The sequence below is a fragment of the Lagopus muta genome, chromosome 9 (genome assembly GCF_023343835.1).
Source record: "Lagopus muta isolate bLagMut1 chromosome 9, bLagMut1 primary, whole genome shotgun sequence".
Taxonomy (NCBI): Eukaryota; Metazoa; Chordata; class Aves; order Galliformes; family Phasianidae; genus Lagopus; species Lagopus muta.
The window spans coordinates 8,527,741-8,540,105 of NC_064441.1; the positions used below are offsets into that span (position 1 = coordinate 8,527,741).

The 12,365-nt window shown below is 43.7% G+C and overlaps 1 protein-coding gene across 5 annotated transcripts in view; it reads right to left on the reverse strand.

Moving 5' to 3' along the window:
* Positions 1-12,365, reverse strand: part of DIS3L2 (DIS3 like 3'-5' exoribonuclease 2) — a 165,795-nt gene that overhangs the window by 96,479 nt on the left and 56,951 nt on the right. For all 5 annotated transcript variants that reach the window (XM_048954573.1, XM_048954574.1, XM_048954578.1 and 2 more), the window contains 2 exons: positions 2,745-2,851; positions 1,306-1,553 (listed from right to left, as the gene is read on the reverse strand). In XM_048954573.1, the coding sequence (XP_048810530.1) occupies positions 1,306-1,553; positions 2,745-2,851 (355 nt within the window). The remainder of the gene's footprint in view (positions 1-1,305; positions 1,554-2,744; positions 2,852-12,365) is intronic.

A 12,365-nucleotide genomic window follows, 5' to 3' on the forward strand; every position in this document is an offset into this window, starting at 1 on the left:
GCTGACAGGTCTGTGCCAGCACATTTCAGAACAAAAGTTTTGATGCAAGTTTTCAGTTTTACAAGGAGTTTGAGCTGAGAACTCTAAAAACATCCCAGTGCTCCATCAGAACAGGTTTGCAAGAGGAAGAGAAAGTGGCTTTATGCCCACCCAACTCCCACTATTGTACATATTCCAGACTACATCCAGATCCCAATCACCTTTAACATTTGGCCACGTCGTTTCCATGTGTCAAAGCTACCTACTCTACATTACCAACTAAATGAGGACTTCTCCATTTTTCCCAAGATGACTGAACAGATTTATCAGTGCCCACCACTACTTATTAAGGCCCACTCAATAGGAAACAGTGTGGTTGCTCCAGGTGGGTGCTTAGTGCACTGCAGCAGTTCCCAAGAAAAAACAAAAATGCTAAGGACTACAAGGTCTTCACCAGGGAGAGGTAAGATGAACTTGCAGTCTGGATCCAGCTCTGCACAGACCATGTGAACAACACTGCCTTAAAATCTTCACAATAACACCTCTGATTTGAACTCTGGGCAGCAATGGCCTTACAGTGCCTCCTAAAAAGCACAGTGTAACATCAATCTCATGTTTCAAATGTCAATGAATCCTTTTGTGATTTCTAGCATTCTTCCCTGAAGCAATGCAACTTTAAATATCGCAACAGTTGTGACTTCTTTCTACTTAAAAGAAAACCAAAGACGAGCCCCACAGCTACTGACCTTCATCCTCTGGCAGAAGTGAATTTGCTTACACACTTTGCACTTTTCTTACATTGGTAGATAACAGGCTGAAAGATGTCCAGTCTAGCACCCTGCAGTGCTTGTGCTGGTCAGGCTATGGACCCATGTGTGTTCTCTCTAGACTGTAAGCTATTTGAGCAAGGACTGCACACTCATTAATGCTGTGATATCTCAGCAAGTCAGAGCAAGCACCAAAAGACATTAATATTATATTGCCATGAGAGATAACTGGCAGTGAGCAGTCGTTAGCCTCATCTGAGTTTCTCCACTAGGCCATAGGAGGTATGCAAGGCAAGTATCTTGTTAATCACAGAATCACCTGAGTTGGAAGGGACCTCAAGGATCATGAATCTCCAACCTCCCTTCAACAGACAGGGCCATCAACCTCCACACTGAATACATGACCAGGCTGTTCAGGATCCCATCCAACCCAGCCTTGGTCACCTCCAGGGATGAGGCATCCACAACCTCCCTGGGCAGATAACAGATTCACATCCTTATTGCATACATCAAAATAAGTGAATCTCATTTATCTCTGCTTTCAATAGCAGCCACATACCCTGATGCAAAGTTGCTGTCTTCTTTCCAATCCACTATGCGACAAATGAAGAGCATATTTGAATAGTCCTCGGGTCTGGCCACAAAGTCTGAGGGGCAATCAGCCAAAGACACGTAGGCCCTGGGCACTCTGTGGTCCACAGGTGAGAACATGGCACACTTCTTGAAGAGCTCACTGTTCTTGTCTGCCAGAAGCTTGATGAAGCCTGTAGCTGCTCGAGAATGCTTCTTTTCCAAAATATAAACCACCTGCAAGAGGCAAGGTTTTCTATAGTCAATACCTTCAGATAAACTTATTTTCTGCAGCAGAATAGGGGTACGCAGAGGCTCAGCAGAATACCTTGGAAAATCACAACGCCTACATCCTATATTTTCGTATGCATATGTTTTTGTGTGCATTTTCAAACTGAACACCTATTTACAGTGTATTTTCCTTGCCATCTTGCTGATGGCTATAGATGAGCTATGTGCCTTCCAAGTGCTAGCTCTCTACAGTGATTTTCTTGATTACAGAACAAAACCAGACATGAAGCAGATGCTTCCAAATGCAGGGAATTAGCCACAACATACAAGCAACTCCTGTTAGATCTTTCATTTGTATCCTCGGCCTGCGATTTTGACATTCAGTGCAGAACAGGCCAGTTCAAAAACGGTGCCTCTGGCAGATCCAATGCTAACCACAGGAAAGGATGTGCTGTGGGGAATTTGGCAGTTCTCTCCTCTCTGTGCTTTCTGAAGTTAGGGGTTATTTTACCTTTATACAAGACTGCTTTGAAAAGAATAATAAATTACAATATCATTAAATAATTGTTCCAGAGAGGTGTTCATCCAGGCTGTATTTTTGTAGACAATAATAAATCAACTGGATAACAGAAATACTATAGCTGATTTCCTAAACTTATACAGACGAGTCCTTCCTGAAGGTTTCAGAAGCTGCACCTCTGTGTGATTCTGAACGCTGCAACTGCCACGCTGGAGGAGACCAGTGGGCAGCACAGCCCAGAACGGGGACCAGAATGAGAGGCTGCACAGGAAAGCACAAGACGTGGAAAAGACCTGACCCAGCCTGTCCCACCAGTCTCTTGACATCCGAAGATTGGCTCAAGTCTTGAACCAACAGCACTAACAGCCCTTCCAAAGTCTTTAAGTATTAATTCTGACAACTCTGGATATTCTGACACACATACTAGTATCCAATTCTTTTTTTTTTTTTTTTCTGATTCTTGTTAAATAATTTTGCCTAACAAAGAAAGGGAATTTAAACTAGCATAATTGGAAAAAATAACAAAACACTTGAGTTTTATCAGATCGGACAATTACTCTCTTTGAAACAGGGAATGTTTATTCAAAGATCAACAAATGGAGGCTAGAGGGAAGCCAATGCTGGTCCTCCTTCAGCCTCTGGAAGCACACTCATGCTGCCACTTTCTATGGACTTACCTTAGCTGTCCTCTGAAGGAACTTATCTGGGAGGAGCCTGGGATCGTTCACCTTGGGTACCTCCTCTGGTTTTGTTCTGTGCACAGCACCCATCCCACCAGCTTTCACTGCAACAAACGAGAAACACAGCTGCATGTTTCCATCAAAATACAATGTGAGGTGCATGAATTAGACTTATCTGAAAGGAGTGCTGATGCATCTGAAAGTGCTTGCATAGCCAAGTATTAAGCAACTTTATTTCTCCAGACTACAAAAGAAAGCAGGTATATGCTCACTTACCATGGAGATCTGCTGAAAAACAACAAAAGTCAAAACAAATCCAAACTTTACAAGTACAGTTTTATCAGCCATAATAAACAAAATGGTGCAAAACACACTATTTCTTAAATACTAAGAAATACATTAATTTCCTGGCACTACTTAGTTGGAGTCATTAACATTATATAAACAGTCCTTTAAGTACATACATTCATTTAATATTTAATTTCCTTAACAAATGTTATGCAAGGTTATAAAACACATGTTTATCTTAGACATTGAAACCACATCTACTAAGCTGACCCCTCTTCGGCTGCAGACCAGGATTATTAAAGAGCCTTATGAAAGTAATTGCTGCGTATGACAAACAGCCACGCTCCTTCCCCTTGAAACTCCTTCACCAGATGCCAAGAGTATTTAAATCAACTGACAGCTAAATTCCAGTTCACAATTTTCACAATGAAAATATCTGTTACAGGCAGCAGGCACGCCAATGCTTTTTGTATTTACAAACAGCCAACGCAATCCTTGCCATCGAGACGGCTTGGAGCAGCGCCCTGTGAGCCAAATGGCTGCTGAGAGCCCGTGGCTACTGGTCTGACAGCAGCTTTAGGACGTGGTTGTTGTCTGGAGGAGGCTCGGGAGAGACCTTATTGCTCTCTGCAACTCCCTGGAAAGAGGTTGTGGCGAGGTGGGGTTCAGCCTCTTCTTGCATGTAACAGCGATAGGATGACAGAGAATGGCCTCAGGTTGTGCCAGGGGACATTCAGCTTGGATATTTGGGAAAAATGCTTCCCATAAAGAGTGGTGATGCACTGGCACAGGCTGCCCAGGGAGCGGTGGAGTCACCGTTCCTGCAGTGTTCAAGAACCATGAGAACGTGGCACTGAGACGTGGTCAGTGGGCAGCATTGGTGGTAGTTGTATTACATGATCCTAGATGATCCTACAGGTCTTTTCCAACCGTAGTGACTCTATGATTCTCCCTCACTCTTGCTGGATGAACTCGGGTTTGCCACAACAAGGGTTACTGAGGGATAAATCCCCCATGGAACCTCACGGTTATGAACAAGTTGGGAAAAAACCTGCTGGGATCATTATACACAGTTTAAAAACTGGAGATACACACCTCATTGCTTTTCTCCTCTAAGATCACTGTCAGCTAGAGGCTGGACCAGGAAATTGGTCAGCAAAGAATGAAAGCAAGGAGCCATTCTTAAAAATTTTCAAGCCATCAGTTAATAGGAAAGGGTTTATGGTGTGCCAACCGTAAAGACAACTTGGACAAAGAACGGGACGGTCCGAGACAAGGAAAAATTGGCAGGCAGGGAGGGCAAGGGGAGCTTGGTAGCCTTCCAAGGCCAGCCGTGCAGGCACACCTGACGCAAGCTCAGTGCTTTGCTGGAGTGAACTCTGCCACCACACAGCACATGCTGGATGGAAGAGGAACCAGACCTACACGTGTCTGGAAGAAGCAAGATTTGCACTCACTGCTTTCCCAGCATAGCAGAATGACAGCACTGACCTGAGGCACATCAGACAAGAATGAGAAGAGCACCATGCTCGACGAATACGTCCCTATTAACACTGACTTATTTCCACTTTTCCTTCCAATTTCTCTAAAAAGCTGCTTGCATTTTTTCACAAAAGCAGGAAGAAAAGGAGCCAGCAGCAGCGTCCTTGGAAGGTATCACATGCACACATAGAAAAGCACAGAACCACCAGCAGGGGCTGTCACTTAGAGCCCAGCAAATGGATCACCAGCAGGTCCTTCACCTGGGACAAAGAACGGGCAGGACTGCTGTATTTCTGCCTATGCAAACCCAGGACAGGTACCAGAAGGCAAATGAAGTCCCACTCTGACACATGGCAGAGCCTGCCTCTTGCCTTCACAGCCAAAATCAACCAGGGGCCTTTGGCTGGCTGGAGAATACCTCCTTCCTCAGGGGTCTCTCCAGTTACAGCAGCCCTCCCAAAAAATCCTGGAGTTAGTAGAAACTCCATCAGAAGGAGGGTCAGATCTGCAACATTAACAGAAAAAAAGAAGAAAGTAAATCCCAGACATCTACTTATTCCTCCCACCATTCTCTAGTATCTAAAAGGCCAGCACATACATTCACTGTTGGACAACACTCTTGAAACCAAGGACAGGAAAACAGATGCACAAGAAGCTCTGTACTCTTGGGGCTAAAAGATGTGGACTTTTTGATAGCTCATAGCTGCTTCCTTTGAAGTTAACATTCTGCTGATAACAGGGCTACACCTAATGCTCAAAGGTCTACAGCAGCAGCACAGCTTCCTTACAACAAAGGCAGTGAGAAATCTGTCACCCGAGTCCCCTAAACACAGTCCAACAGTACTGCACATCTGCCTTCATAGAATCACACAGGTTGGAAAAGACTTCTAGGATCATCTAGTCCAACCATCCACCTACCACCAGCACTGCCCACATCCCTCAGTGCCACATCTCTATGCTTCTTGAAGACCTCCAGGGATGGTGACCCTGCCACCTCCCTGGGCAGCCTGTGCCAATGCATCACCACTCTTCCTGAGAAGTACTTTTCCCAAATACCCAACCTGAACTTGCCCTGGCACACCTTGAGGCCATTCTTTCTATTCACTGTCTCTCTATTGTCTTTCTATTCATTGAAGCTGGAATTTGATGGGTGGGTGGAGAGAGGAACCGGGGCTCCTGCAGAAGCTGGTGGTCTAGAAGATCTGAGCTGGGAGACCGCTCACAGAGCGAAGCAGAGCCACAGAGGCAATTCTAAAGGAGAGTTAACTTGTGAGAGAAGCAGATTTTTGAGCAGGGGAGGTGGGAAGAAACTCCTTGCATTATGCCAAACTGAAAATGAATTATTCTGACCCCTTTACTGTAGTGGTTATCCAATGACCATTCAATATTTCCACCCTGGGCAAAGACATGTTTTCTGAGAAAGATTTACTATGTTAGCTTGGGCAATACTTCATAAGCTTATCTTACAGTGAAAACACACTTCAGCAACTAGGATCCAGTGAAACTGCATTATAATCTCAGTGTTTTCCTTTCAGCGATTATCTGACAAACCAAAACTGTAACAGTCTTACTTTAAAAAAATACATATTAGGCACTAGATACAAAAAGCAAGTCAAATTAGTTATGTTATTACCAAAAAAATTGATCCAGGACGTTGTGGAATTTGCCTCCCTCTGTCACAGATGGATGGAGGCAGCTTCAGAGCACAGTCAGATCTGCCTGACAGCATTCCTAGCTCAAACTTTTCCCTTTTTTTTTTTAAGCTCCCCCAAATTTCCTTCTACAATTCAATTACCAGGCATTAAGACATGGCCAAAGTGGACCAAAAGTCATCAGACTAGAGTTCTGATTACTTGTGACAGATCCAAAGTTATTTTCACTATGGTCACTGTGGAAATTTGCAATTCTGTCCAAAAAGAATACAATTAAAGATGCAATATCCACTTGCAAATGAAAATATATCACAGTTTCAGATCTCAAAAACAACTCACTGGAAAAAAAGAAAAGTCTTCTCTCTCTGGATGGAAAGAAACAAGTTTTTAAAGAAATATAGTTTAATATTTGCTACTTCAGCTAGAAGAACCATCTGCTTGAGAAGTTAGCTGGCTTACATGGGCATACCTACACAGCTCACCAGAAGGCATCCGTGGTAGGAAGCTTGTAAAAAATGAAAATGGGACTCTTCAGTTTGGTGCTCAGGTAGCAGAACATCTGTAAGCTTTCCAAGAGCAAAGCTTATTACTTCCTAACCGAGTGGCAAAATTCAGCTTTTCTGCTGTCTGTTTCAATAAGCAGTTTTCGGCTTATTTTGTTTTAGTGCCACAAAACAGGGAAATCGATGTTTAAAAAAGAACACACAGTTGATGATAAATATCACCTCAAGGGCTGTGTGCTGCTCCACGCTGAAACGACGCCGTTTTGGAAGTTCTGCCCACTAACAAGAGACACGTGGAAAGGGAAACTCCCCGAAACCAAAATCGAGTACATTTAAATGCATGCACACATGCTGGATCACAGCCATTGTGCTCTGATCCTAATGTCAGGGATAACAGATAAGGGATAAGAAAGAAGCACATTTCTGCTAATGGTGCTGCACGGTTCTTCACATTCAGTCACTGGTGCTCATTTGCACGGAGCGGGTTTCTACTCCAGAATGCAAAACCACTGGTACTAAGCAATACTTCACATCCATACCTGGTCTTACACATCACCAAGTAAACCAAAATGCAATTTTTTGAGGGTCATAGGAATCTGGTTTCTTAGAAAGATCTGTTCCTGGTCAAACAATTTCAGCTTCTAGAAACTTGTTTTGGTTCCTAGAGAGGTAGACAACATAATTTGATGTGAAATCCAGTCACTACTTGGGCGGTGAAAGGGCCAATTCACTTGTCACCAGACACAATCCAGAACTAGAACTTACATTAAATAAGCTACGAGTCTTGCTTGGGAAAAAGCCACACAAGAAGCAACATTTTGCAAGTATTTATACCTACACACATAGAGCTTTCCACTTGTGATGGAGGGAGCACACAGCTGGCTGTGACAACACTGCTAAGATGACAGCTTTGGAATTCAACAAGTGCAGCTTGTCCAAATTCAGCCTAACTGCTGTGTGCAATGTGGGAAGGCTGTGCAGGTATAAAAGAAAAGCAGCTTTGAAACACACAGCACTCCTGAGCTGCCTCACTGCAGAGCAGTGTGGCAACAGAACATAAGTAACTTCCCAGAGATGCTGGTTTTGAACACCCTAAGCAGACTCATCCTGCCACAGCCATTCGTGTCTGAACACCTGGATTCAAACATCTGCATATCCAATGGCATGCTGACCTGGAGACTCAGATAATGACCAAGGAGGTTTATGAAGATGCACACAAATGGGAGGAGACCCTCAGAGAGGGAAAGGAAGGGCATAATAACAGATATGTACAGCAAAAAAAACGACCATCTGCAATAACACAGAGCAAAGGCAACGTGGAGACGTGAGTACAGCCAGCTTCCTTACACACACAGCTCAGCCAAGCACAGCCATCTACTTGTATTTAGCCACCTCCATGAGAAAGGAGAGTGGAGATGGCAGAATGATGAGATAGAAGTGTCAGTGCTCCTTAGAACCCTCTAAGCCTGATCAACAAACATTCAACGTCCTTTTGGAAAGCTGCCATCTCACCCAAGAGATCAAACTGTGTCTCTCTCAGTAGCCACACAACATTACTGCAACCACAGCGCTGGTAATCAGACCTCAGACCCTTTTCCATCCTTGAGAAGCTGCCAGTCAACAGGGGGGCTGGAAGCTCTATTGCAACAGAATTAAATCTCCAAAAACTCAGGCAGTGCGACAGTCTACAGAAATACAGTTTTATTACATTAACAACAAGGAAAATTAAAATGTTACAAAAACATTTCCATTAACTATTTTGCCTACTTAATGTTCTTCCTTCCTGTACGTGCATTTGTTCCCAAAGCCTGTGTGTCCAATTTTACAATTGCATGGAAAATATGTTAACTAAATGAACCCTAATCTGATTCATCCTGGAAATCACACTGCTAACAATGACCATACTCTAATATGTTTATCTTCACACCCTCCATTCAGTTGCAATACCATAACCTCTCCTTTTTCTTGACCTAGACTCCTAACTCAAAGGAGAAACACAGGTGAATTCAGGAACATATGGTAATACGCTGAACTTAATCTAATTCCCATTAACTAACTGCCAAAGTAATTTTTTTTTTCTTTGTTTAAGAAGTCATTTGGGGGTCAAGATAACTTACTGGGAAAGAACAGCATAAGAAGCTTCCGCAACATTAACTTCCACTGCAGGCATCAGCTGTGCAACAGAAGAACAACAGAGGCTTAGCCAGTCTGTAGCATTCATTCAATGCTACTTTAAAGCCCACTTTGTCCAACACCAGTTGAACACGTTTAAGTTGCTGTACTGTTTACTCTTCAAGACATCTATGCTCTTGTATACAAAAAGTTACAGCAACAACCAGAAGAACTAGATCCAGAGACCTGCAAATGTGAACTTATGATGAACGAATACAGAGCTGAGTCGAGCAGCTGAAATGGCTCCAGCTCCTCTGCTGGTTTTCCAGGCTTCAAGCAGAGTGAAACCGATCTGATTTTTGACAGTTCCACCTCAAGGATTTCTATTAAAAGCCGTGTAACTGAGAAGATTTCCTGGTGAGCTTTCACTCTGTTGCGGCCTAGAAATGTTCAGAGCTATGCAGTGGAGACGATCCATCTCCAGAAAGCTGCAGGCTAGGAAAGAACCATGAAGGCTCCTTACCAGTACTCAGAACAAACAGGAGCCTCTGAAGAAGAGAGAGGAACATTTATTCCTTCCAGCAGCCAGTGAGGTTGGTGGGCTCCAAATTTGTCACAGACTTAATGTCAGCTAAACTAAAAGAATGGGACCTGAGCAGAGCGGAGGGACGAGCACATTGTCCAGATTCTCATCACCACCACCCTTCCCTACCAGGGGCCTTGGCCAAGCAGGGAAATGGGAATATTGCTCTAAGCTCTGCCTATGCCAATATGAGACACTGCTGACTGCAGAAGGGCTCCAGGTGAGCATAGAAGCACCCACTCACATGAAAGAAAAAAAGAGAAGACTCACAGAAGCTCTGGAGAGTTGCAGAAGTGCAAACCAAACCTAAGATCATGGATACATTTTTCCTCTTTGTGAGAAGGATCCAAAAGTCTTTCTGAGCCCTGACTGTAGAGCAGAACCTCAAGCAAAAAATGCATTACTGCATGGCCATAATGCAAAGGTACCAAACGTCACTGCTCCTATTGAACCAAGCAACCCCAAGGTATTCAGTAACATCCTGTGGTCAGCAGTATGGACACTAAGCAATTTTAGGTGATAATTGCTGACCTCACCAAGTTTATTAGAGACTGAGATAGTCACATCTGACTTGAAAAGAGATGGACCAGAGTCCACCTGACTGATGTTGAACAGGCAGGGAGACAGGACTAAGCTGTGCAGCACCTCTAGCCCAAATTCCGCTGACTCTACCTATTAACCATCAGCTATTTGTTTCAATTTTCCATCCCACAAGTGGCTGAGTTGGTTGTCAGTTTACTCTGCCCGTAAGCGAGCTATTTCTATTCAAACTTCATGACGTCAAGGCAGTGAGCAAACCTCTCACACATTTAAACTCTGATCCGCAGCAGCGTAGGTGTAAGGGGAAATCCTGAACAAACACAGCTATCTGATTGCCGCCAGGGCAGGCAGTCCACCGACCTAATTACCTCTGTGAGCCACGCTGTGGGAAGCAGGATATTCTGCCTATCTGGGAAAGTAAGATCTCTCATGAGAAGAGCTGAGAAAAGCCAAGCAAACTAGTTTGACCAAGATAGCTCTTGGCATAGTGACACGGCTTTACAAACTTTTATTTGAACATCCTTTCACAAAGAAAGGCTGAAGCATTTTATGAGCACAGCTGCCACTCTCACAAGTAGTTGCTACTGTTGCACAGCTACTTTATCAGAGCAAAACGATACCTATATTTAACAAGAGACAGCTCACATTTGTATAAACTCAGGTGACACACAAGCCTGTGTGAGGATACACCATTGTAAGGTATTCTGCACAGAACATCTTGCCTTTTTTCCTAGGCTGGGAGGATTCAGAAAAAAAAATCTATTTTTTATTACATATTGACATGCAGTGTAAGGAAAATCCTTTTACAGCAGTGATAAGTCACAGAAGTAACATATTCCAACTCAGTAATAACGATACAAGTTACACCACCTCTGTTCCAGTAGTGAATGCGAATGACGATTGAGGAAAAGAATTAGAGATCTGGCAAAGGTCGTACCCACTGGTGGATGACTTCTTTGCATAGCAGTGACACAGAGTAACCCTGAGAACTCAGGGTAAAACGGTGAGGATTTACCAAGCGCTATGGAGAATTAATCTTTTCTCTGCACGCAGTATTGCTCAGAGTAGCGCCAGGATACTATGCCTTGTCTTTGCCTGCGTTCCAAGAGGACATAGATGAAATCCTGGAGGGCTCAAAGCCACCAGTGAGTGAACTGAGAGGCTTTCTTCAGATTGGACACTCACAGTGCTAATTTGTACAGTCCTCACAAGGAAAGAACAGAAAGTTTGTTCAGCGTGTAGAAATATTTGTGCCCTGGAAATACAGCTGAAAGCGCAGGAGGAAAGGAGAAAAGGGATTCCAACTTTACTAAAATAGACCCACATCCAGTGACCAGCACTTAACATTAAGAAGATCTAACTTTGGAACAAGATCGTGTTGCTCTTCGTGTGGAACAGCTTGCTGGAGAGGAAAAGGGCTCATCACTTCCCAAACCAGAGACCTTTCTGAAGACAATCTTTAACCCAACTGCTCGGCAAAGCAGAACAAACTCGCCTGATCAAAACAGCTTCTGGTACAGTGATGTCAGTGACAAGCTTTTATGTAAAGATCCTTGAGAGCACTTCTATGAGTATGAAACTTTCAGAAATTATATAGGCTGAGAATTAGGCTCAACATAATTGTCTCTTTCATTGTCTCTTTCATACTGCAGACTTCTTTCTTGTTTATCCCATCCTTTTTCGGCACCCTTTAAGCCCTGCAGAAGCACAGAAATCCCAGTGTACAACTTCAGGAAATTCAGCCTGCTCAGACCTGGGCCACAATCAGTGTGCACAAAGTTTCATGCTTCAGAGCTTCTGACAGCAAGGTCCAACCCAAAATTATTCATGCCGGTGCACAAGTGGAAATGAAGGGAGGATTGTGCTCTGAAGAACAAAGCCACAAGGAGAGATGGGAAACAGGCCAGGGCAGAAAGGGCATCACATCAGCCCATACTCCCAGCATGAACCAGAGTGCTCTTATTTGAATGACTCATCTACTTTTATTCTTCCTGGTTCATCCTGATTAGCAGCAGCAGAACAAATACACCAAAGACACTGCATAATTCTACTCCATCAGAAAGGACAAAAGTCATCTTGCAACTGAGAGTCAGTTATCTACAAAGCCTGTGTATGTGCACAGAGAGTTAAGCATTGCCCAGCAATGTCTAGAGCAACTTTGGCTTTGTTGTTTTCCCCTAGATCTTTTTACCCCCCAACCCAGAGTAAGCAGGGTTTGCTTTTTATTATGGTAGCTATGGACAATTCCATTTGCTGCAGGCCCACCCTGCCTTCCAGTGCTGCTGCCTTGTTCCACTGGAAGGCCCTAGCAAGTGCAAACTTCTAAATTCTAAATTTTGCTTTGAAAAAGTGCACGTTTGGTCCTTTTAAAAAAGCATTTTGAGCCACACCTGGCTGTCCTGAGGGCAGAATTTGGCAGTGTCTCTTCTTTTTTCAGGACAATTATCACTGATGCTAG